At 53.8% G+C, this 26,788-nt stretch overlaps 1 protein-coding gene across 1 annotated transcript in view; it reads right to left on the bottom strand.

Annotated features, from left to right (window-relative positions):
* The window catches only part of LOC125744847 (plexin-A2-like), a 96,620-nt gene that overhangs the window by 40,834 nt on the left and 28,998 nt on the right, over window positions 1-26,788 (bottom strand). Inside the window, exons 4-11 of the mRNA XM_049017125.1 lie at window positions 18,067-18,167; window positions 13,551-13,674; window positions 12,401-12,554; window positions 9,178-9,274; window positions 7,025-7,139; window positions 6,219-6,419; window positions 5,353-5,449; window positions 4,399-4,595 (exon numbers count right to left, since the gene is read on the bottom strand). Coding sequence (XP_048873082.1) covers window positions 4,399-4,595; window positions 5,353-5,449; window positions 6,219-6,419; window positions 7,025-7,139; window positions 9,178-9,274; window positions 12,401-12,554; window positions 13,551-13,674; window positions 18,067-18,167 — 1,086 coding nt within the window. The remainder of the gene's footprint in view (window positions 1-4,398; window positions 4,596-5,352; window positions 5,450-6,218; window positions 6,420-7,024; window positions 7,140-9,177; window positions 9,275-12,400; window positions 12,555-13,550; window positions 13,675-18,066; window positions 18,168-26,788) is intronic.

Genomic DNA, 26,788 nt, shown 5'->3' with positions numbered 1-26,788 from the left:
GTAAATCTACCAAGGGGCCGTAATGACGCTTACAACTGCCCACCTTGCAATAAAATACAATATGGCCGCCTAGCAGGGGCCCGGCCCGCATGGCACCGCACCTCCTGGGCTGTAAAAGCCGGCCGCGTCCGGGACCTGGCCGACCTCCAGCCCGCCGAGCCGAGCCGAGCCGAGCCGAGCCGAGCCGAGCCGAGCCGAGCCGAGCGTGAATATTCGGAGAAAGCCGGAATAAGAAATGACACATCAGAAGTGCGGATGCATGGCCATGGAGGAGCTAATCGGGGGGGGTCGACCGAGGATGGAGTTTTCAGCTGCTCGGCTGCCTAGTGCCGCTCCCTGGCAATGCATTATGGGATATTATGGCCGCCACAAGCCCGAATGTGTGAAATGCTCAGCAGAGTCTGGAGACACAAAGTCAGGGGCATGGTGGGGGGGGGGGGGGGGGGGGGGGCAGCTAAATATAAATATACATGGTGATAATGGGGGAAACCTTAGACCCCAGGAAGGTGACATGGGTGGCAAAATGGTGAGCAGACAACCAATGACCAAAGGACCCCTGGCCAAACCATTCTCTGATCCCACATATAAATTCTCCTAACCCCCCCACCCAATAGGGGTTTTCACTATTTATCAGCAGACGATTAACATGCCATAGCCTCTCTTCATCAGTATCTTCCCCCTGACCTGGCTGACTGACCGTTCACAGAGGCATGCGGCCTGAGTTTCTGCACATGCCCCTGTTGGACGCATACTGGCCGTATATGAGCAGCTCACCTGGCCCTGTCAGTGATGTCACAGCAAGGCCCACAGGGAGCCGCTGTTCATTTGCCTGCTTGCACATGCTTTACCCCACACATGCATGCCCCCCCCATCCCCCAGCGTTGAAAGCCAGGGGTGTAATCCTTTTAAGCAGCTCAGTATTTCATGGTGTCAACCGGGGGTAACATCCGGAAAACGGGGTCCCATTCAGATGGCCGCCAAGCTTCCAGGACACGGGGGGGGTTGAGGGGGATGACCTGCATGGATACACACAGAGGGCTCGGATCCATGCTAATCCGGAGGAAACCTCGGAAGGAGGAAGCCCCCCCGCAAATGTCAGATAATCCGTGTGTTGTGAACACCATCACGAAGCAGTGGGGCCAAGATGGGGGTGGGATTTGGGGAGGGGGGGGGGCATAAGCCAAGACCAACAGCTTGCAAAATGCCAGCATTTTGCACATTATGTAATGGTAGGAAGGCTGCAGGGATCCAGTGGTGATCTATTGGCGATCCATTGGTGATCCACTAGCGATCTGTAACCCCAATGGTAGCTGCCATGCCTGAATCCTGAGTTGGCTAGACACCTTAAACTTTTTCACAAGTTCGTGTGTGTCAGGGTCCGCACTCAGGTCAGGCCAACGAGATCCAACCCCAGTTCGGTTTGATCCCAGCGCGATCCGACCTCAGTGAGATCAGATCCCAGTGAATCAATTAGCCACTGCAGCGCCACTCTTTTCAGGCAGATTGTCACAGGTACCTGCCATTTGACATCATACCACCTCACTGAGGAACAGGAGACCGACGAGAAAAGAGTTTCAGTCTCCTTTTTTGGCAAAGAAAAGCAAAGGGGGGGGGGGGGGTTTAAGAGGGCGGCACCCCTTTGAAGGGAGAGGTGTAAACAGGCCTTAGACGTGGCTGCCATTTCAGGCTGCGGGGGCCCCTTTCATCCAGGAACACCATGTTTTATTCATCGCCTTTTTCGATGGTGTCCCCCCGCCCGCCCTTTACTGCATGGAGGTATGGGGGGGAAACTTGGTGGGCAGAGTCGAGGGGCAAAGAAAATGGCTGGGTGAGGTCTGGTTTGGCAAAATTTGGGCCAGTGCGTGGGGGTGTGTGTCCTGGCAGTGGGGGAGTGTGTGACAACAGCAAAAAAGCAGGCCTCGCACTCCCCTCCCCCAAAAGACCACAGCTGTGCCCGGGCAGCACGCTTCCAGAACTTTCCACCAGGCCACGCCCTTTCTCAGGCTGCATGCCGGTGTGATCCAGCAAAAGCCCCCCCCCGGAACACCCACGTATACATACACGCTACGCCAGGCGCTAATCTGATTACCCATAATCCAACCACAGGCCGCCAGACAGTGAGACGGAGCAACATCTGGCTCGTCCCCGCATCTCATGTCGGACCCGCAGGGACCAGCCCCCACATCTCGCTGATGCTTTCATCACTATGGCAACCGCCAGGAGTTGCGCGGCCACCGCCGCCGCAGGGTCCTCATTGCCGCGCACCGGGAGCAGACGGCCCCCGCGTGTCCTGCTCGTGGATCCGGCTCGCACCCGCACCTTCTGGCTCATCTCGAACAGCTGAACCGCCGGATAACGCACCTTTTGCGGGACTTAAACTCTGCTAAATAGGAGAATTAAATATTCATGGTGTACGAAGCTTTGTAAACATGCACCATTGCAGTAACGGCATGTACACAAAAGAGGATTACGGTGACCGGATGATAACTGATGAATTATTCAGCATAAACGCATTTACATGACAAAAAAAAACACAGAAATCGACTGTGACTCATAATAGAAGATAATTCCCTTTTAAAAAAATTATTTTTAATGTTAAAGCAAGAAAAACAGCCGGTGCTTTTCCACTTAAGGCAATTAGGATAATTAGAAATATTCAAACCAGATTTACAGGCAGACGACTCGACACATTTACGGGTGAGAGTTTACAGGAAGCCTGATGCCACAGACAATATCTACTAGCTAAGCCTGATGACAGCAGTAACTCTTAACACGGGGGGGGGATTTTTTTTAAGGAGGGGAGGGCATAAGAGGGGCCATAATTCATATAGAGGGGTCAGCGTTATCTTGAGCCAATGATATGATTAGAATCAGGAGTGATGGGGGACGGGGGGACGGGGGGGGTGCTCTGGGAGCCAATCAGCTTCCAGCGAGGCCTGTACATCTGTGACCAAAATGACGAGAATGCTTTGTTTAGTTTCCCTCAACTAGAGATGCACTTCAGCTCTGAGGTTATTCTTCACTGTTGCTATGGCCACCAGGCCCTAAGAAGTTAAGGGTGGGGAACACTCCAGGGAGGGCAGGATTCGGACCCCTAGTGCCCCCATCTATTAGCCCCCAGCAGGGCCCGCTGGCCGACGGTCAGGCCGAGACAGACGGGCAAGCTGTCTCCTGCAGGGCCCTCCGGCGCCGCCCACGGACCGCGCACCTGGGCCTCTCCAAACGGGGCTCAGTCAGGCAGGGCCGAGCAGTTAGCCTACGGCAGGGGAGGGGGGTGCTTCGTCTCTGTCTCTACACCCCTTCCCTTCTTTTATATACCTTTAATAGCCTACTTCTCTACTCTCCCCCACCCCCCACAATTCCAGTCTCTTGGTATGTTCCTCTCCCTAACACCACTGCCACAATTTTGCCCTTCACACACGTTCAGCACATGCACACACACACACACACACACACACACACACACACACACACACACACACACACACACACACACACTCACACAGCAGATGGTTGTATGTAAGCAGGTAGAGTGTTTCAAATACGACCAGATGAAACACGAAGCTCTTATTCGCAGAAAGATCATGAATCTCTTTTCTGAAGAGCAGACAGACCGTGAGAGGCCATGACAGGCAGCGCTGAGCTATTAGCACGTAGCATTGGCTCGCTGTTTAACACTGCAAATCAATTACAGGAACTCATTAACTTTAGTTTTTAATTGCCCTGTGTGCAGAGAGGCTGACGGAGGGGCACCGGGATGCGAGCGGCCAGGAGAATCAATGTGCAGCTGCCAGAGGCGGGCCGTTTACCCACAGTGCACTGGTGCGTCACCAAACATAATTAAACACAGTGTCTCCGCGCAACTCCCAGCCCGAAAAGGCCGCACAAAGATTTGCAGAGTGGAATGAGGGGGACTCACGGAGGGGGCAACTGGGAAAAACAAGGGTGGCATGTGACCGGGGAGGAAACAGTCCGGCGTTAGTGAGACTGCCGTGGGGATCCTGGGGAGAGGTCATGACCTTTCCGCTTGTTACCGTGGAAGATGGCCGGGCCTCCTTCCTGGGGGGCTGCGGGGGGCATCAAGCGGAATCCCAGCCCTTGCGATGGGCTGCGACATATCCACACATGCATGCATGCACACACACACACACACACACGCACACACACACACACACACACACCTGTGCTTGGCTGCAGAATCAAACAGCAGCTGCCCTCTCCCCATGTGCTGATCCCCTGCGCAGCTTCAGCACCGCAGGCGTTTGCCAGGCCATACCCCCCCCCCCCCCCCCCCACACCACCCAGGACCCTCCCACTGCCTCCCTGTGATAGTATAGAAGCTGCCATCTGCTCCGCCGTCTACACCCTGCTTTCTGGCGGGTGGGGGGAGGCACTGACCTCGGTGATGCGCGGGTTGGTGCACTTGACGTTGCGGCTGGACAGGTCGAGCCAGCGGCCGGCGTAAGCGGGGCTGGGGCAGTGGTGCCTCAGGGTGCAGTGGCTCTCGCTGCTGCACCAGCCGCACTGAAACTTGCGCTCCGCTTTCAGACACATTCCACAGCTGTCCCGCTGTGCTGCGCATTTGTACAGGTGAACTATTGGGGGGGAGAGAGCTTGGTTATGCAATCCGGCATGCTCAAATATTACTCGGAATGGGGAACTGGGCATGGTTATTAGGGCCTGGTAATTGCACCCCTGATTAAGCCCCGCCTCTTCCTGTTAGCCACTCACTCTGATTGATTGACAGGACACGATAAGTCCGGCCCACTGTGGGTTTGGAGTCTTATTTCTCCACTGTTACAGGCAGGATTTATTTATTTTCCTGGTGTCCAGGCTGCTGACTCAGGACTGTCGGGGATCCTTGTTTTCCAACTGGCATGATGCCGTTTTTTTTTTTTTTTTTTTAATATCATCAGTATCTGCATGTTTTAATTCTGTCTGGCGGCTTTTTTCAGTAAAAACACACACACACACATAAGAGCTTAAAATTTCCTGCAGAGTAAACAATTACTTGTTATTTCAGGAGGCATCAGAACTAAAAAAAGCACAGGGCCACAGGGGAGGCTGAACTGCACAGGGTCTGGAGCACAGGGCCACAGGGGAGGCTGAACTGCACAGGGTCTGGAGCACAGGGCCACAGGGGAGGCTGAACTGCACAGGGTCTGGAGCACAGGGCCACAGGGGAGGCTGAACTGCACAGGGTCTGGAGCACAGGACCACAGGGGAGGCTGAACTGCACATGGTATGGAGCACAGGACCACAGGGGAGGCTGAACTGCACATGGTATGGAGCACAGGGCAAAGGGCTCATCCCTCAGCCAGAGATCCCCCCCCACCCCGAGCCCGCACCTACCTTGAATGTTCTCTGGGTTGTCGATGATGAAGTTGCCATTCCAGACCACGGAGAAGTCCACAGCAAGCTCGCTGATTTTCATGCCCTCGTAGAGGTACTGCAGAAGAACACGGAGGGAAGACGGGGGTAAATAATTCGTGGTCTGTGGGGGGGGGGCATGACTTATCTCCTCCTCTCAAAGCGGCTGTCAGTCAGACTGCGCTCCGCTGGGACTGCTGATATGGTCTGGGCCGGGCGGGGGGCATCAGCAGACTTCAATTACCTGCACCCCCCCCTCCCCCCGTCCCCCATCCCCTAGCCTAGCTGCGGGACGTCCGGCTGGAATGTAGCAGGAGCACCATTTATCCACATTCAGCGGTGATGTCCGCCTGTCTCCAGGATATGGGGGCGCTCCCCTGGTGGGAGGGAGCAATGGGAGGTGGAGGTGATGGAGTGAGTGGCGGACACATTAATGGGAGTAGGATGGAGGTAGGGGGCGGTGGTGATGACACTCATCAGGCCTCATAATGACGTATCCCTGTGTACTGCTGTAGAGACACATCAGTTTGTGGGGGGTGGCGGTGGGGGGAGGGGGGGGGCATCTCTGACAGTTAAAAGAAAACAGCCTGGGCCGCGACATATATGGGAGTTTCTACCACCGTGTGATGTCACAAACGGGGCACCAATCAGGCAAAGATTTGCATTATGGGCATGGCAGTGACGAGCAGATGAAACAATGATACAGTAAATGCTCATGATAATATAGGAGGCAGGGATGTGTATCCATGGTAACGGGAGTCACCCATAATGCCCTCATGACCAGAATAAATGGTTAGATGGATGGATGGATAGAGGGATGGATGGATGGATGGATGGCGTGAACGTACGGAGCTGTTCTGGCACTGCACGCTGGAGCTGTTGAAGCGCAGGGCCGTAACGCGGTGGCTGACGCCCTGGATGTGCAGGACGCACTCGTAGCCACGCTGGCCTGATTGCGGCTGGGGAAGGTTCCGCGCCTTCAGAGTGATGGGCTTCACCTCGCCTGCCGGGATCAGGATCTCCTCCGACCGCACCAGCTGGGGGCAGTCCTACAAGGGGAGCGTGCGAGAGGCCAGGGGTCAGAGGCTGTAGACGGCTCGGGACACACACGTCGTTTGGGGTGCTGGAAAAATGTGGGCTTCGCTTCCAAAAGGAGGATAATGTCGTAAACTTTAAAGATTAAAAGGGTCACGCAGTCATCGCCGCTGGGTTTCATGATGCCTGCCAATCGTACAAAAGGGTCTATTATTTAGCCTGATTTTCAGGAATCAGGAACTTTTAAAAAATGTGATGTTTGAAATGTCATAAGATTACAATTGGTATTAAAAATCAGCGCTCTGAGATACTGACATGTGGATTTTAGTAGCTACAATAGTGACAGCGAGTGAGATGTCACTGGGGGCTGCCCATTCGCAGTTTTTGTTGGAATTCCTCCCCCCACCCCATCATTGTCATACCCATGTGCCCCTGTGAACTTGTATGACAGCCAAAGATGTGCACTATGGTAGCTACAGCATTATACTGAAGAGCTAGTGAGCTGTCAGTAGGGGGCGCCGATGAGCAATGTCTTTGCGGACACCCACATGCCCCTGTGAACTACACTCCAGCGGGCACCAAGCTGACCATGCTAATGTGGCAGTAAGGTGGGCCGTACCTCAGAAGCATTCACGCGACCCTCCTGGAAGGAGCAGCTGGTTGGGTCATGGGTGCACAGGTTGCGGTACTTGCACCAGTGACAGCGGAAGGCGCTATTTACGCAGGAAAGGCAGCTGCGCGGGAGGAAATGCAAGCAGTCAGTGGAACACTCCGTCAGTGGAACCAGACCTGGATCCTGAAATGGACCTCTCTGCTCACCCCATAGAGCCCTGTAAGCATATCGCCAGCCAGGCGAGTCGCTCGCGGGGCGGGCAATGTTTTGAGCATGAGCACCACGGGGCACCATTGGCAGTACAGATAAACAGGAATCAGGCACTGCAGCAATTACCATTAGCTTAGCATTGTAGTATCAGAGCACTAATGACAGGGTGGCTGCGAGCAGAGTGAGCGAGGCCCGGCGGGGCCACGCTGAGGCATGCTGGGTAGGCACAATGTACCTCAATAGTCTGTAGGATGCCTCAAACCCTTCCCCCAACACTGGGGGGGTAGTGCGGCACAGGGTGGAGGGATAGAGGGAGTAAGAGAAGGAAAGAGAGAGGAAGATGGAGGGAGGGAGAGAGTGAGAGAGCGGAGAAAGATAGAGAGAGGAGGCCAGTGAGAAAAATCAAGATGGAGAGAGGAAGGGAAAGATGGAGAGAGGAAGAGAAACAGAAAAATGTAAAAAGAGTAAGGTGGAGAGAGGAAGGGAGAGGAGAAAGATTGAGAGAGAAGGGAAACAGAAAAATGTAAAAAGAGTAAGGTGGAGAGAGGAAGGGAGAGGAGAAAGATTGAGAGAGAAGGGAAACAGAAAAATGTAAAAAGAGTAAGGTGGAGAGAGGAAGGGAGAGGAGAAAGATTGAGAGAGGAAGAGAAAAAAAAGATGGAGAGAGAGAAATAGAGAAATTTGGGTAGGTGATGAGTCAGGCTCTTCCAAAGCCCCCAGTCAGCATGCTGGGGAGCTCAGGAAGGAAAGGTCACGATATTCAGAGGAGGACCGGTGCATGCTGAGCCCCCCCCCCCCCCCACAGGCCCCTCCCGGTCCCGACACACACCGAACCTGCACTCGCTCCAATCCGCCGCCTAAATCGTCACACTCCGAGGCACTTGGCCACTCACCAGGCTGCCCAGTTACGGAATAAGGCGCGGAGACGCGGTCTTCCTCAGAGAGGGGGGGGGGAGTTACACGCGAGTGCTAATTCTGAGCCCAGTTGGACTGCCCCCCCAATGGAAGGCGACTATAAATAACGCCTCGCCCCCACACACTCCCCCAGGTGGTGCACTGTTCAGTAGAGGTCAGCACTTACAACGACACTGCATAGCCAAGACTACTGACGGAATACACAAACAGGGGTCGTATTAAAAAGGAAGAGGTACTGGGGGGTGGTCAGGTGCGCCCCCTCTCCAGCACAAAAACATATCCCGGCTGAGGTATGCAGGCCACGTGCTCGGTACATTCTGGGACAGAGGAGACTACAGAATGGGTCAGTGGGAGACCTTAAAAACTGCCGAGCGGAATGTAATGCACAGCTGGAGGGTGAACTGCAGTACATGGCGGGGAAAGAAGAGGCCCCACGCAGTGTCTGTCACACCCCCCTGTGGCCGGCAGCATCATGGACACCTGGGGTAGATTGTCTTACTGCAACAACTCTGTGGTCAGCTCATAGCTTCATAGTAACACAGTGGCATAGTTGTGGGGGGATTTTAACCCTAACCATAAGGCACCATGCACCTTGTGATACACCCCCCCTCCCCCCCAATCCCCTGCCCCCCCCACGGTGAGTGAACCATCAAACATGGGGGGCGCTCAGTCTAGGGGAAATTGAGCCAATTTCCTGGAAACAAATTTCCCAATGTCCAGCATAATAAATCGGATCAACACCCCCTCCATTAAGGGGTACAAAAAAACACACTCCGTCCCATCAATTATGCACAAATTTCAGCACTTAATTTGTAACAGCAATAATTAAAGAGTGATGTATAAAATGGGTCACGCAGAGCGAAATCTCCCAGCGTAATTACAGCCTGCCTTCGCCAGGATACCCCAGGTCTGCGCCAAGCCGTGTGCCCTGACCACCGACGCCCGTAATTAACGCGCACCCCGCTCTGGCTGTCCACTGCCGGCCTGGGGGGGCCGCGGGACGGGAGATGATGGGTGAGGAAGGGGTTACTCACAGCTGGTGCACGCTGCAGTTGTAGAACTTGATCTCGGTGCTGGTCAGCATCTGACCCGTCTCCTTGGAGTTCAGTCTGAGTTCCACGCCGGACCAGTCTGTGGAAAATGGGGGGGGGGGGGGGGTGATTAATGCATAAGGGTGGGCACAGTCGGCGAGGGGGCTCGCAGGCCTCACTGTTTATGCAAGTACAGATGGCTCCCACCCCCCCCACCCAACTACCTCTCCCGCCCCCTACCTCCCCATACAGGTGCCTCCTTGGCAAGACATGAGTCAGTTCCTCCAGTGCAAACAACTGAAAGCACAACAAAGCGAGGAGGGGGGGGAGCGATGGAGATACAATCAGATAAGGATCAAGACAATCGTGACTTATTCACAGTATACATATCTCTGTATGTGGGGAGCAGAGGAGTAAGGCCTGTAACAAATTCTATAAATATACAGTACAAAAATATACAGTTTTTACCTATTTATTCATTACATATACTACTAACACTCGTATAAATATGAGCTTGTGATGATAATACACTTGAGGTTTGCCGTATCATATAAAACATGCCATCATGTGACAACCCTATCCCCCTGCCCGACTCCTGCCCAAGCAGAAGACGCAGTACATTTTTACCTTGGACACAGAGAGGCGAGCTCATGCACGATTATGCATGAATTGCATAATTATGCAGGAGGCGCCCCGGATGTGGCCCCGGCCCCCAGCAGGGAGGCTGGATGGTGGCAGGTGCCAGGGGCGCAGCGAAGCCGGGTGCCTCCGGACCCGGATGGAGGGCCTGGCTGAGAGGCCGTGGCCTGCTGAGGGCCAGACTGGGAAGGCTGAGACCTGGCCTGCTGCCCGGAGACCCCGCCCCACCCTGCCGGGCCTGGTTCGGTCCGGCGGCACCCCACACCGCTTCCGCCCAGCTGTCCCCAACAACGTCGCAGGGACACTCAGAAGCTGTGGAGCCCTGCAGGTACTGAACTTAACACTAACTTACAGGCTAGTTAGTTACTGTCGGTACAGCTAATTTTATAGCAGCAGAACAAATCTCACAGCCAGGCCCAAGACTTTCATTCCGGAGGGGGGGGGGGGGGGGGGTTGGTGATGGTAAAATCTATCTGTGAGGAGGAGTTGGGGGTGGCAAACCGTTGTGTGGGCATATGCTCCATAGCGACACCCCAGAGGGAGGGGAAATAGGCTAAGAGGCTAACCTTTTTTAGCATCTCTGCTAAACACTGCTTGTTAACGAGGTGTCAACCCTAGGTAACTCCACTCTGCTGGTCCTTCACCATGCAAGACACCTGCTAAGTCAGTGTAATCCGAACCCACTACCCTCTCTTAGGGTATAACACCAGAATGTGATGAGTTCAAATCCCATGGGGAAGCCAGGCGCTTGAACGCGCATGTGCTGCCGTCCAGCATATGAATCATGAACGGAGGTTCAACTCTCAATTTTTTAAACATTATTTCTTCACAGCTTGTGTGTGCTTCTCTCTCCACGAGCAGCGAGCGATGAGTGGGAGTCCCGGTGACCTCTGCTTATTGCTCTCCCCACTGCACCTGTTGCAATTCAAATTTAGTCTCGTCCTTCCTGCCAAGCAGTTATTTTAACTTTCCTCTTTTCCCCCACAGGTTGGGCGGTTTGTGAAGGCTAGGCTGTGTGTATGTGAATGTGTGTGTGTCTGTGTATGTGGGGGGAGGGGGGGGCACACAGACCCAGACTTCCCATCATGCACAGCGATATGAGGACAGATGTGCCATAGCTGCTTTCATGTTTCCATGCACAACAAATGGTGGCAGCTCTCTTCCCCTTGTCCTCCTCCTTTTATGGAGAAGAGGAAGGTGCGGTCAGGGGCCAGCTGATGTGGGGGGGTAAAGAGACGTGATTTACCATGAGGAACTGGGGCACATCTCTCTCTACCCCCCCCATTAACTTCAGTTAAATAAGTCAGACTGGTTCTCAGACACTGTCAATACTGCATGATTCCAGATGGAGGTTTTTATTTAGCAAATGCTTTTAATTCCAAGGTGCTGTAGAATTGGGAAGGCAGGCTCAGCCATTCCCTGGAGCAACTAGGTTTACGGGCCTTATGGTAAAAATCACTCTCCTCATTGGATTTGAACCTAAGATCTTCCAAATCACAAGCACAACGCCTTTAACCTCCAAACCGCACCGCCTCCATCGGCACCATCCTCTGAAAGTGGGAATAAACATCATTCCATTATTCTTCTTATCTGCTGCACGAAGCTGAAACGCTTCCCTTCATGCATGCCGCTGACTCTTCACTGATTGTGATGAAGAGGAGCCCTTTCACCGAGGAAAATGACAACGGCAGTAGCAGTAAGAGGGCTGTCGTTGTCTGAACCAGCTGAGCAGAAGTTCGGGAAAAGCGCAGCGCTTCCCGTAGTCGTTACAGGTCGCACATCTCAATCGTTTCGGTTCCTGCGGTCTCAGAAAAGAGGCTCCCATCGTCCTGACCGCCCCCCAACTGCTGACCACTCTCCAGCCAATCAGGCGGCTCGATGCAAGCCTGCCTAGAGGTGCCCATTAGCACTTTTTTGGGCAGAGGTGCGGGCAGCATAGCGCCGGCGGCCAATTATGGCTAATGAGTGTAGGCTCAGCTTGGGGCACACTCCCAGGAAGAGGGCGGCGGGAGAGGCAGACGTTCACCCCTGACGCAGCACTGTGTGATCATGGAGCGGTGGGGGGGGATTTAGCAACTCTAAAAGCACACGGCTGGTCGATGGTCCTCAGCAGGCGTGAGGGAAAGTGAGGGTGGGGCAGGGGACCAAAACATTAAGGAATAAACAACATAGAAAGGCACCAGGATCTAGCTGAAAGGTGACCAGGAAAAGGTTTCAGAAAGGATATAGTTTGGGGCGAGACCATAGGGGCTCCGCCCCAGATAAAAGCTGATTGGCTACAGGAGTGCCCCCTCTCCTGTCACTCACAGATTCAAAACATGTCATTGGCTAATGCTAAAGTTGCCCCCTCTGTATGAATTATGGTCCCTCTTATGCCCCCCACATCAGAAAATCCCAAAATTGGACCTTGGACCTGTGCCTGCACTGGTCAGTACATTAATAAGGGATCCTGCTGGAGGACGGTCTACAAGTCGAGGATTTTAACCAACAGGTGATCGCATTGTCTGTAATTGGGATTGGTTTGCATTATGGCTGCACACCTGAGCCCAGTGGATGCTGCTCAGCCACGCCCCCTTGGGTGTCTCACCTTGGTCGGTGGGGATGGGTGGGATGTCTTTGGAAGCAGGAGACATACACAGGATTTGGTTGACGCTGACGACGCCGTCTACTTCGGTGAGGTTGCCGAAGGAGCAGGTGACGCCGGCAGATAGGTCTGGCACGTCGCTCACCTTGAGGACAAGCTGGGGGGGGCGGGGGGGTGATGAGGGGGCACAGTCAGGGACAGAGGTACCTGGCTTTGCAGTAACAGGAGGGGTACTAGTGATGAGCCTCATCAGCGGGGTGAGGAAAGGCGGCAGCCTGCTTAATTATCACCGCATTTCCCAAGAATGCTGAACCCCCCCCCCCCCACCCCAGTTTCCTTTTGTTTGTCCCCAAAATGGCAGCACCTTCAGAGAAGAGTCATATCCCGAGCAGTCAGCCAGGGCTTTTTCACAAAGAAATGGGGGCTGATAAACCACTTCACGATTAATGTGGGGGGGGGGGGGCAGCCTGTCGGTGTAGTGCATCTCTAATTACAGCATGCATCTCTGCAAAGGTGATTGTTTCCCCTGGCTCCAGGGGAGGAGGATGGCTTGGTTGCCATGGTGATGGCTTCCCAGCGACCAGAGAATTCCAGACCCTCGCCTGTCGACGGCGCTGTGATCCATCTGAGGGAGCAGGAAGGTCTGGCGGAATGTGCCGGAATGCGGGGATTCCCACATACTGTAGTCTTTCCTGAAAAGGTAATCCACCTTTTCCTCACTGGGAGTCAGATCACTCTAAACTGGGAGAAACACTGTTCGCCCAATGCGGGTTGGACCGGAGAGTTCCGCTTAACTGCCTTTGGCAGAACGGCTTGTGTTTCTCAGGCACAGTTCACAGAGATAACAGATTACAGCAGCCAAGACGGCAAGGATACGCATGTAGAGAGAAGAATCCATACAAACCAGATCTAAGGTAGAAACCACCAACTTCTGCTGACTGGTTAGCCAGCCAGTGACGTTGCAATTCTACACCCTACCACCAGAAGGCGCAGTAAGCAAGAGGTGGCTAACTTTATGGGGCTTCTGCACACCAATGTCTTATTTAAATGTGCTGAGTGCTGCATAAAGCAGGCCGGAGAGGCTATTCTGAGTAATAATGAACCTGCAGAGGCCATCAGACAAAGAAAGAGACAAGCAGGGATGCAGACTCACCGACACGCTGGGCTCGGACACGGCGATGCTGTCGGGGTAGACCGTCATCTTCACGCACTGGCTGAGCACCGCCGCGAAGCGGAAAGGCTCGTTCGCACGCTCGCAGCGATCCTTCCGGAGGCACCTGCGGAGTGGGAGGGACATAACAGAGGAAGAGGGAGGGGCTGTGAGTTACGGCTACTTGTTAGTCAGAACCAAGTTAATGACCACGTTTAATAAGAATGTCAGGAGCAATCAAGTCTGTCAGTGTCAATCTGGCCGCTGCTTCTTCTCCAGGCTGAACGCGGCACCGACGGGTCAGACTGGGCACAGATGAGGGAATTGGACCACTGGGGTCAGCCGTTAGCCCTGGTCGGGCTGGGGGGACACGGGATAGAGATAACTGCTGGTGTGTGGCTCTGAAATTAGACCTGGTCACTTTGTGTCCCCATAATTACAACACAGAAAGAAATAAAGAAGAAGAACGAGAAGAAGAAGAACTGTTGTAATTCTACTTTTTCCAGTATAACAAATTCCAAAGTATTGACTGGTTCAGAGAGACAACCAATCAGATTGTAGAGGAGGTGGGTCTTAGAAACAACAAGGCAGGACCAAGAAATCTGATTGGTTGGTCCCACCTCCTCTAGGTATTGGTTATCTCTCTGAATCATTGCTCCTGCTGCCCTCAGAACATTTTTGAGAACTTCCACAAGCATATTTTTTCCACTTGTCATTTATCTTGTTAGCTGGTCTAAACTGTTCCCCTTACAAATATAAACTTAGAAAATGGCATATTCCAATCTGTTGTCTGCTTAAATCCTCCCTGCCACAGTCTGGCCTCCAAACTGCAGAAGTGACCTGTCTTGAAGGTCCCGCATTAAGAAGTTAAGTGGGTAGGTATTCCTGAACCATCTGCTTTGCCTTTGTTCCAGATAGGCCCTTAAAGGAACACGGAATGGCGGCATCTCTCCAAGGGGAAACCCCGCTGAGGTCAGCGCTGCGTGAAAGCTCCCTTTTCAGCGTCCTGAGCCTAATTGGCGCCATCGATATGCACTGTTCCTTTAAGGCCAAGCCTCCATGAGGAGATTTCAGACCTGTTAAACGATAGCCGCACGATGAGCCGACGCACGTCCGAAAGAGAATAGGGAAAGGTGACATCACGTGCATCGCTCGGCCTTGGTATGCACGCCCTCTCCTCCAACGCCAGAGGTGGGTGTCAGGAGACAGGAAGTGGTTCCAACTCCTCCCACCCACACCACCTCCCACTGGGGCTGCACAATTATGCTGTCAAAGGCTTATTTTAGGGGCGGGGAGGGGGGGGTCTCTAAAATAAGCTCCTTCTTTAAGTGGACTGAGAGACAAGAAGCTGGAGCTCACCGCTGTGTGGCGGTGGGGGGGGGGGCAGCCGATGGAGTCATGCATATACATGTAAACAGATGGCATCTCCATTCCCCCCCCCTCACTGGGGTGCGAGTGGGCTCTTCCGACAAATAACATGATGGCTAGCAATTTAGCACGTCTCCTTAACGTCGCTAATGCTGCACTCCAAAAAGCAAATGATACTTAATGTGCTTTTAGATGGCGGCGAGGATAATCGCTCTTAGCATGGGAGGGGGTTACGTTGCTTCTCAGTAAAACCGAGAAACCCACGGAGTTATTAGGCGGGGGAATTGGCCCCTAAAAAGAGAGTGGCATTTATTATTTCGGATTGCCGTGTCTCCCACGTGAAGCCCATTATCTATGTGCTGCTAGGGTTTCTCCCCTTTGCTCTGTCATTAGCTGGAGTACATGTTAGAGAATGTCAACTACGTGCCCCCCCTGCCTCACGGCATCATTCGTCAGCTCCTGTCCTACACTCATAGCCAGTGCTACTACATTGTTTGAGGACTTCTCGCCTCCTTCCTCCGTCGCTTGTGACTCCGCCACAAGCCCTGATAAGGCCTAACCGGGGGTGATTATAGGATTTTTTAAGGCATAAAAAGGCCACAACTCGTACAGAGGGGCCAGCCTTATTATTAGCCAATGATATGTTTTGAATCGGTGAGTGACAGAAAAGGGGGCCAATCAGCTTCCAGCTACCCCTGTGATTTCATCCCTATATATGCTCCTGGGCCTAACAGAGAAAAGGCAGCCGGAGGGGAGACTAGTGCTGCTCGTTAAATGGTGCCACTGTTACATTGCAGCTCCCCGTGCGTGGGCATGCCGGATAGGGGTATGCTGGGCGGGGGGGGGGGGTGCCCGTTCTCCTCCACGTTGGAAAATGCATTTAATTTGTACTGAATGCATTTAATTGCTCTGAGAGGCAGAATTACCTTTTTCATAATATGGAAACCATATGCGGTCCAAGCTGTTTAAAGCAAAAACCTTAAAGCACAATAACATTTCAGACGCTTTTATCCAAAGTGACGTACAATTCAGAAAGGAAGGTCAGACAGCTCCTGGAGCAATTGGGGGGGGGGGGGGGGGGGGGGTGTAAGGGCCGAGCTCAGAGCCCAAGAGTAAAACCACTCTGCTGACCGGGGGATTTCAATGGGTGACCTCTGGATCGCAGGCACAGTGTGGCAACCCTCTGCGCCGCCCCCCAGAAAACAGAGCCATTGTTTAGCCTTAATAAATGTTTCATCTTATGAGTGGAACCAAGTCATGCAAATGCACAGAATCGTTTAGCTGATCATTGGAATCAGGAAGACAGCGAATCAGATTAAGAGAATCTGGCAATAAGGTCAATGAGTGAGAGTGTGCCCCCCCCCCACCAACTTGTTAGCCCTACATGGGGAGGGGGGGCGTACCAAAGACACTGGGAAAAGTGTGCCGTTGACATTGCCTACCCATTATCCTTTGGACTGCTCCAGGACCACCCCCCCCAGCTCAGAGCAGGGACACATGACGAGGCCCCTGACTAGCTACGCGTCCCGCATCATGTGACAAAAACAGTCGTGGCGAGCACAGCGAGGAGAGAGAGCAAAACGAGATTTACGGTGCGGCAATGGAATTACTGCGGAGACCTGCCAGATCGAAAGCGCGCTGATGCGTGCAGTGCCGATTTAGCTGTCAGTCAGAGATCCCCGGCCGGCTGACGGACCACGGGCAGTTTTGGAGGCGGGGCACAGATCCGGTCTCAGTCACTGGTACCATCTTATTGGCTGCTTCAACAGCCACTGGCATCAGCAAGAGAGACAGGCCGCAAAAGGGGCTAAAAAAGGCTCACGTCCTGAAAGACATATAGACACTAACGCAGTGTTTCTCAACTCAGTCCTCGGGGAGTCCCCACACAATCAATATTGTGTTCCCTCCCAGCTCTCACCCAATGAAGAACATGGAATGCATGGTGAAGTACAGGTGCTGAGGAAGGGAACAAAAACGTGGACTATCCGGGTGGGGGCTTGAGAAACATCGAACTAATAGATAGTACACCCATGTGTCAGCATCGCTTCTCCACTAGGGAATGGCCCCCATCCCCCTCCCTCCGTGGGTGCAAGCGAGGCTGACCTCTGACCCCCCCCTCCAGAATCCTCGCCAAATCTTGGGGTTGCGCCGGGGGCTGTAGCCCACCCGTGTCAGAAGTAAGATTTTGTGAGTAATCGCAACAAAATCTGACAGCAAACTCTCCCGCTAAGCAGTGTGGATCAGCCCCCTTATACAGTTTGAGGGGGAAAAGTCCTCATTTAATATGACCACAGGCTAGCCCATCAGAAAGGGGGGGGGCATGGTGCTGATCTCTGGGGGTTAAAGTGTATCTGGTCCATCTGCTGTGGCTCCTGAACCATTGGAGCTGGTTTGGTTCTGCTAAGCCTCTGTAACACGCATCATGAATCGCCTGTCGCTTCATAAGAGAGGGCCATAATTCATACAGTAGGGCCAGCCTTAGCCAATGTCATGGTTTTAAATCGGTGAATGACAGGTGTGGAGGTATTCTGGGGCCAATCAGCTTTCAGCTGGGGTCAGTATTCACGCCCCCTCCCACACAGCATGAAAATGTAGCTAGAGACCCACCACACACTGGATGCGGAAGGCAAGTGAAAAGGAGGCGGTGAAACGTTGGCTACAGACATGGCATCCACCCTGATGCTCCGAACGGCCAATGGGCTGCCATGTTTCTAATTATCTGCCGAGTGGAGGCTGCCTCCTTGACGGTGAAAAGTGGAGGCCAAAGATCTCCCGTCGAAGGGGAACGATGGGGGGTAGGGGGGGGGGGTTGCAGAGGGCAAGCGGATCAGCGAGGAGCCGAGGAAGACGAGCAAGCGAGGGAGGAGGAGGAAAGGAGGATGATTCTCCAAGGAAGTGGGCAGCCGCTCTGTTTCGTTTTGCAGGGCTGGTGGGAAGTGGCAAAATTGCAGTAGCGAGGGCACTCCACCAGGGGGTGCCCTCCGCCCCTGTGCTCATCGCATTTTAACTCCACGAACACGTGATCATTTCTACATGGTGGCATGTGATGTAGCCGAATCCAATACTGGGCCACGGAGCAGTGCCCTCTACTGGGGGACACCCTGAGCAGAGTGATGAATATGAGAGGAGGGGTTGATCGGTTGTGACTCACGTGTTGTGCAGGACACACCAGCCGCAGTGGGGGTCTCCGGAACTGAGGCACTCGCTGCAGGTGCCATACTGCTCACACGCTTCAATGGGGACCCTGCTCACCTGCGGCACAGAGAAAAAGAAAACGAAATGAAGTGTCATCTGCCACGTGCACGACTAGGAGAGCAGGTACCATGTCATGCTTCAATTCACGTATCCCATCATGCTCTCCTTTAAGACATAAACACACACATATGGGTGAGAGTGAAGCTTGTGGTCCAAGTGCAGGGTCTGAGCATTTGACCTGCACCACTGGAGCATTCTGGGAAATAACTCAAGGGTCCAAAGGCAAGATGACCATTGCGCTAGGGAGGGGCCTTGAACCGACAACCTTCCGCGGAGGCCTAACCCGCTGAGTCACATATTACCCCCCACTGAAGGTTGAGCACAGGCGGTGGTGCTTACACAGTGAATGCGCATGCAGGCCAGAAACTCGTCTTTAGTAATCCCATTAATGAGTGACTTAAAAAGTACTTTTACAGTTTGTTAGTATCACTCCCATAATCGATGGCTGCTGGACATTTCAGACACACTTTCTCCAGAATGAGAGAGCAGGCAGACCAGCGTGCTACATGTCCTTATTGAACACGTGCTGCAGAAGCTGCTTGAGACCGATGGAGCTTGCAGTCATGTGATATAAACAGCGTCTGTTTCGCGTCTGTAAGGAGGCCAAACAGCCAGACCAAAAGGCTACTTGTCCTATTAAGCACGATTATTTTTAACGCTCTGTGGGCTCAACAGGGTTTCCAGAGGCTTAGGCCTGAGGACAGACTCGTAAAGACCACAGCCCCCCCTTGTGTGACAGGAATAGGATGCAGCAGGAGCCATACTGGCTCCGTACCGCACAATTGTCTGTGCTCGTCAGCTTGAGGCCCTTGATAGATTCCTATTCATGGGTCTGGCCTGTCACGGATTTCTCCCATGATTCCCTGCATGGGGAGGGCATGGCTCCTGAGTGGATCGATGCAGAGGAGGGCGCACGTCACCACGGGAGACGCGGAGCCCCTTGCTCAGCCCCTGGCATTTTCCAAGGGCACAGGGAGGCGTGAAGTTCTGAGATCCGAGACCCCGACGTGCCTGTGGCGGTCCCAACTGCTCCGGGACAATTAACCTCTCTCGCCCCCTGCAGGGAGGGGAGGGCGGTGTGGGTCAGATGGCAGGTGCTGAAAATGGCGTGGAGGGATGAGGGTGGGGTTAGCATCTGCGTCACGGACCCCAACGGCCCACTTCTGTTGGAATGATGCAGATGCATGCGGCCCCTGTCCATCACAACACGTCTTCTGCCCCCCCCTCCCCGCAGAGCACCATCTTTGGTCTCCACAAAACCACAGTAGCACTGAGCTCATGGAGCCGCCCCCAATGCAGGACACGGATGAGAACACGCCGGGGGGGTGGGGCCCCTTTTTCACTTCGGGGCCCCAGTTTCCAGACAAGCGGCAGCGTGTTAAATGTCATTACTGCTTTCAGCCGGGTTCCCCGTGCCGTCCACCTGTCCCGGGCCCTGGGGGTGCGGTGGCATGAAACAAAGGAGCGCATTGACGTGGCCGGGCCCTAAAAGGGGGTCCTGTGTGACTCCGCATGTGCGGGGGGGGGGGGGGTGTAAGGGCCACAAATTAGCCCTGACGCGTCTCTGATGGTCCCAACTGCTCCAGAAGCGATTAACCCCTTTCACCCGCCACTCAGATGGGGGTGCGGAGCGGGTCCAACGGCAGGTGCTGGAAATGCCCGAGGGGGGGGGGGGCGGTAACAACTGTGTGTGAAGGCCCGTAGGTACCCCAGCTGAGTACCACGGCAACCGGCGACACAAGCGTCGGTACGCAACTAACTGAGTTCGTTCCCACTAGCTGCCACAAAAATGGATGGGGGGGGGTGACTGAGAGGCAGCTGAGAGGCGGCGCATTGGGGGCCATAGGGGGGCCAGGCAGCTGTTCCAGACACGCACCGCAGTCACTCAGAGGAACAGACAGGCACCTGTGAGGACAGCACAAAGGGGCCATTTCCTCGGCGTTAGAGTGTGGGGGCCTTTGTGACGGACGTGGAGATTTGCGGGCACAGTTGTCACATGGAGGTGGTGGTGAGGGGGGCAAAAAAAGGAAAAGGGAGGTGGAGCGAAACCTGAAGAGACATGAATGGAGGAGGAGAGCAGGGGGGTCAGAGGTCAGAGTTCAGGTAGAACATGTGACTCCTCTCAGCTGTGCCGAATGGTGAGGTGAGGGGCAGCTGATGCCCCCCCGGGGGGGTCTTTGTGCCCTGCAGTTGCCGGGGGCTGTTACACACGCCATTCAGGACACAAACGGCTGCGAGAGACTGTACCCCCCTGACCGGGGGGACCGGGGTCAGTACTGCGGGGGGAGTTTATGGGATAGGGGGTTACCGGGGGGGGGAGAGGCTGCACACAGGAATGTCTCTCACGCCCCGTCATGGCCATCGCACGGCATCCAATACAGACACACGACAACAAACACAGAGTGAAACTCAAAGGGAAACAGGCCTGGGGGGGTCGAGTGGGTAATTAAAGTGTGGTGTGCAACAGGACTGTATGTTTGTATTGCTGATGAGACAGTGGGGTGGGGGGCAGAGTAAACATGCCCAAGCGAAGCAGAGGCCTGTGTCTTTATGTGGTGCGGTGATGAATGGAGGGGGGGGTTCCCCAGGATTGGTGTGCTGAATGGGGGGGGGGGGGTCCGCCACTCAGGACTGCATTTCTCTGCATGTAATAAAAAAATGAAAAAACTTGCCTGTAGGATATGATCCCCCCCTTGTTTCCAAAGCAACTGCCCAGCCTGCCCCCCCCCCACCCCGCAGGATGTAAACATCTGGCACTGCTGGGCCCAAACTCCCCCCCACACACCCCAAGCCATCCATTTTTAATGAGAGCAACAGAGCCGGGCTCGTTGCCGGCGTGAAGCTCATCCAACACGCGGCAGCCGGCCCCGTTCCGCCTGTGCTGCCCTACGTGGAACACCAGCAGGGTGACGCTACACCCCCCCCCCCATCACCACAGGCATTTTAATCTCCACCAAGGAGTCCCCTGTTTGACAGTCCCTCTAAAACATCAGAAAACGCAAACGACCCTGACCAGCCACTCAGATTTACCCCCCATCCTGTCTCCCTCTCTGGCCTCCGCCTGACTCGGGGCACTGGGACTCACCCATTCCTGGGCCTCTCCTGCCCCACCCAGCCCCTCTGTCTCTTGCCCGTCCCGGCGTCCTGGAGAGCTAGGGGTTTATATACAGTAGAGGCGGGGTCACATGGGCACTGCTCCCTGCTGAAAGCTGAATGGCCCCCACAGTGCTCACTCCCCTGTCACTCATCGATTCAAAGCATTTCATTGGCTAATGATAAGGTTCGCCCCTCTGTACGAATTATAGCCCCTCATACGCTCCTTTAAAAATATTACAATAGTCACCATTCAGCTACTGGCTGAGGAGAGTAGCCGGGTTTCTGGCGAAATCGGAGCTATATTAAGAAGAATCGATAACGGTTGCTGCCGCGTCCCGTCATTCATTTCACATTTCTGCCGCTAACCCAGATTAGCGGAGCCCCCGGGGTCTTTAAGGATCTTCTTAAGGTGGCACCACGGGGCGTGTCATTACGGGATTGATTTTAGAGAGGAAGCGCACATTATCTCTCCATTAGGATGCGCAGAGCACTTTGTGGGACGCCTGTGAAACTGCGGCCTGCGAGTCCAAGAAACGACTCCTGCGGGGAAGCCGTCGTGAATTCGGGAATGTCGCGGGAGAGCCCGGCTCACCTCAGAGGGAACGTCAGCGATAAAGAGGCTCACGTATCGGTACCTAACTCGCTCGCCGGATGAGGCCCAGGGCTGAGGGAGCTGCTATGGAGTCGGGTTCGAGGCGATTGCGACACCCGGAGGCTCTGGCATCGCAGGGATCAGAACCAACTAACCAAGCGGCCTGACTCCAAAATGTGGGCGGGGCTTCTGTCAAAGCATAGGTCCAAGGGGCTCGAGGACTGGAGCTTGGATAGCCGTCCGCGGTTAAACCCCAAAAGCCTGGAGCGGCAGCCAGGACTTCAGGAGGAGTGGGGGGGGGGGGGGTGGGGCTCGTGCCTGCAAGTGTACACACATCCATGTGATAATGTATGTGTGTGCGCTGCCCAAGAACATATTACATTGTGGGGACCAAACCTGTTGTTTTGATGTTTTTTTGGTCCTCACAAGGGGAAATTTTTGAAAAATCTGCACTCAAAAAACAAAAAATTCCAAAAGTCTTGCATTTTGTTTGGATATTTGTGGTTAAAGGCAGGGCTGTGCAGGGGTTATGTTTGTCATTGAGGGATTAGGGAAATGAATGGACAGTCCCCAAAAAGATTTGAGTACAGGTCTGTGTGTGTGTGTGTGTGTGTGTGTGTGTGTGTGTGTGTGTGCGAGAGCTAACAGCCAAATAAATAACGAGGGGGGCCAGTGGGTACCCAGGGTGGGGGGGCCAGCCAGCCATCCGCCGGCAAAGTCCCCCCAGACGCTCAAAGGCAGACAACTGCTGGACAACCAGCCCCCTCAAGCAAATCAGACAGAGAAGCGGGTGCAGAGCTGAGGCCGAGGGGTAAAGGGGGCATTGTGTTTGTGTATGGGGGGGAGGGCGGTACGAGTGCCGCGGCATGGAGGCAGAGATAGTAGTGTATTAATTATGGATGGCTGGAATCCTGCCTTTTTCTGGCAGCAGGTTCGAGGAGGGGGGCTATGGGGGGAGTGTGAGGACCACTGTGCTGATGGCCCATGCACGCACACACACACACACACACACACCCCCCCACACACACACACACACACACGCACACACATGTGGCTCCATACTGCCTGCCCCAGTCCCCCCCATCCAGGAGCTACCGCCTCAGACATTCTGGACATGCCCTCACACACAAAAAGCTGCTGTGAAACACTCGGGCTTTGTGTGTTTACAAATACTGCAAACACCAGTGTGGGACTGCACGCAAGGCACCATGTGTCTCTGTGAAAGCAGCCCCCCCCGCCACCTTGCTGTTCATTGGATGCCTCCTACAGGACCTCTTGGGGTCTCCAGTGGGGGGGTGGAGGGACCAAAAGGGCTGTCGTGCTCCCCAGAGTCCCTGGTGCCACTGACTACAACACATCGGAAGGGAGTCCTGCCCCACTATGGTTCCTGGTGTCACTTGGCTTGTGCTTCTGGGTCAAGGGTTGTTCTGTGGGTGTTTTGTGAGGTTTAGTGACAGAGGGGACTGCAGGGCAGGAGCGAGACAGGGGCAGGAATTTCACAGGTGTGGGGAGGGCATGGAAGAAACAGGACAGGCATGGGTCAGTCAGGAGGCAGGCGTGACAAGCGTGTGACAGGAGAGGGACACGTGGGACATGAACGAGACAAGCATGGGACAGTAGCAGAACAGGGGAGAGACAGAAAGGGGGACAGGCATGGGACAGGAAGATGACACACACACTCCGTGCCCAGTGTGGGTCCTGCCGGGAGCTGAACAGTGCCATCTGGGCTCACAGAGACTCACATCTGCACCCCTCCGTAGGGGACAGTGGGGCGTGTCACTCCAAAGAGTCCTGGGCCCGGAGCTGAGGTCGAGCCCATGCAGGCTACGCCTTCTGTTGCCTGTGGCGATACTCTGGCTGTGGGACACTCAGCAGGTCTGGGGTCCGCTTCCCTCTGCTAGTGTCACAGACACTGGCTGTAACATCACCTTGGTGTGACAGGATGCTAATGCATTTTTTACACTATTGTGGCAAGGGGGAGTGAGGCTGAATAAGGCCAAACAGGCCTGAACAGGCAGGGTTGAACGAGACTGATCAGGACTGAACAGGGCTTAACAAGGCCAAACAGGATTGAACAGAGCTAAGGAGGCTGAACAGGGCTGAAAGCGGCAGAACAGGCCTGATCAAAGTTGAAAAGTTGAAAGAGGCTGAACAGGGCTAAATACAACAAAACGCTGCTGAACAAGGCTAAACAGGACCGAATAAGGCTGAACAAGGCTCAAAAGAACTGAATAAGCCTGAAAACAGCTGAATAAGGTTAAACAGGATTGAGCAGTGTTGACTGAGGCTGAACAGAGTGGAGCAGGGCTGAATAAGACTGAACATGGCAGCATAAGGCCAAACAGAATTGAACAGGGCCAAATAGGGCTGTACTGGACTGAACAAGGCTGAACAGGACTAGATTAATTACTTTTGTCCATTAGAAAATACCACATTTTGACGTGGATTACTGGATTACAATTCTGGATAAGCAATGTGGGAAAAGGATGGATGGATGGTAATTAGTGTAATTAGGCATGTAAATAATTATTGCAATAAAAGCCTGCAAGGCAGAGGACTTTGATTCGCAGATTATATAGCACAGCCAGCTATGGAGGTATGAGGGGTATATTAATAAGAGCTTCACCACAAAACACGAGACACCAGTCATCTCGCTCTGGTGACTTTGGCTCCCAGCAGATATCGGTCCACTCAAGCAGAGACAAACTACTCCACTTGTCTCATTGTGTCCATTATTTCACTTTTATAAAATTTACTGAACCGACCAGAAAAGAGTCTAAATATCACAACGCAGAGCATTCTTGTGTAAGCAGCTATCGTTGACTGAGAGAATCTTTGGACATAAGCAGTCACAGGACACAAGGTCAAAGACCTCTCTGAAGGCTTCTGCCTTTTGTTTGCTGGTTTTGGGCCAGCTTCTGCTTCTGACTGGTTCCTTGGTTACAGGCTTGGGTAGTATTATGGTAACACGCAAATGTATTATTGAGCATCCTGCCCTATTACCCTCGGACCACCTTAAAAAATATATCTGAAGGTGGTCGCTAATGGAGACCGCCAGCCGCTCAACCGTGCTGGATTCGGCTTTCCAGCGGATCAGTGGCCGGCCTCCTCTTCTCCGCCGGTGGTCATTAGCAACCCATGGGGTGTGGGGGGGGGGGGGGGGGAAAGTCATGTGACCGAATGATGCGTTTAGGAGGGCAAACCGTTCATCATTGTGGAGACGGAGGAAAGAGAAGATAAATGTGTTTGCTTTAGGAACAGAGAAAAACATGCAGGACGCCTCCCCGGTGTGACAGGGACACACCACATTCTGCTGCCGTGACAGTGACGTGTCTGACACAGAGAAAAGAGCTGAACAGTAAAAATGACTATAATTAAAGACAACGTAGAGGCAGATCCATTCGGACCGCCCCTGACCAGCTGTCATTCCACAGTGGGACGCGGCGCGGAGGGCAAACAGCGGGCACACAGCACATAGGGAGAGGAGCGTCTATACCTGTCAATCACGGAGACATTGTAGCCGGGAGGCAGAGGGGCGGGGTCTGCACCACAGCACCAGGCTGTGATTGGCAGGTCAGCGTGTGGCAAGTTAATAATGCAAATGATCTGGCTCTTGTGCACTTGCTCGTCTCGTCTGGGAGACCCGCGATGGGGGGAGTACCGAAGGTGGCTTAGCGCTTAATTTGGGCACGCCAGCCAGATGAGGGTGGATTTGGATTTTAACCCCTCTGGCGTGTAGCTCAGCTCTTTGTTTGAGCACCCCCCACCCTCAGGCTCAGGGTGTAGCTTCGGGTTCGGTCACACCCTGCCACGCTGATGGAGGGGTCTGCAAAGCAGAGGTCAAAGGAGATGACCGGATTTGATGGGGCAATATGTGGGCTCTGCGACTTTACCTTCAAGCCACAGCATTAAGGCGAAGCACACCTTCCCTGCTTTACATTCAAGCCACAGCATTAAGGTGAAGCATGCCTTCCACGCCTTTACATCGAAACCACAACATTAAGGTGAAGCATGCCTTCCACGCCTTTACATCCAAACCACAACATTAAGGTGAAGCATGCCTTCCACGCCTTTACATCCAAACCACAGCATTAAGGTGAAGCATGCCTTCCACGCCTTTACATCCAAACCACAGCATTAAGGTGAAGCATGCCTTCCACGCCTTTACATCCAAACCACAACATTAAGGTGAAGCACACCTTCCAAACTTTACATCCAAGCCACAGCATTAAGGTGAAGCGCGCCACCCCTGCCTTTACATCCAAGCCACAACATTAAGGTGAAGCGCGCCACCCCTGCCTTTACATCCAAGCCACAGCATTAAGGTGAAGCACGCCACCCCTGCCTTTACATCCAAGCCACAGCATTAAGGTGAAGCACGCTTTCCCCGCCTCATGCTAAATAGTCTGTTTTGTTGCCCTCTATGCTCCGTTTGAGGAAGGACGCGAGTCTGGGATCAGGGGCTTCTGAGTGTGAATCCAGCACGGGCAGCTGATCCATGGAGGATCTGGGTACCAGTCACTCTATTTCACTGGGCCGTCTATTGTTCCTTTCTTTTTGCATCCGTTCATGGTTTCCCTGAGCTCATATATCTGCGTGCCCCAATGTGTGTGTGTCTTCCTGTCTCGCTCACTCCCTCTTCAAAACCCATCTCACGAGTGGCATCAATCAATCTGCCCCCACCCAAGGCAGCCTTTTTACATTGCGCCCCGTTGCGGCCCCGACAGGAGCGCACACGCGCTCGACACAAGCCGCGATGGCAGCAGGCTGATTTACATCGCAGGCTGGGCTGCCATCTGCCCCGCGCTCCCTGGCGGCAAATGGGCCCCGCGTTGTCACGTGACCGGGCAGGGTAGCCCACCGCCGTCAGCGTTTGTGATGTTATTTATTTATTTTTTTTAACCACTGTCATGTTTACCATGTGATCATC

This window comes from Brienomyrus brachyistius, chromosome 6 (genome assembly GCF_023856365.1).
Source record: "Brienomyrus brachyistius isolate T26 chromosome 6, BBRACH_0.4, whole genome shotgun sequence".
Taxonomy (NCBI): domain Eukaryota; kingdom Metazoa; phylum Chordata; class Actinopteri; order Osteoglossiformes; family Mormyridae; genus Brienomyrus; species Brienomyrus brachyistius.
This window is presented reverse-complemented; position numbering and strand designations above follow the sequence as displayed.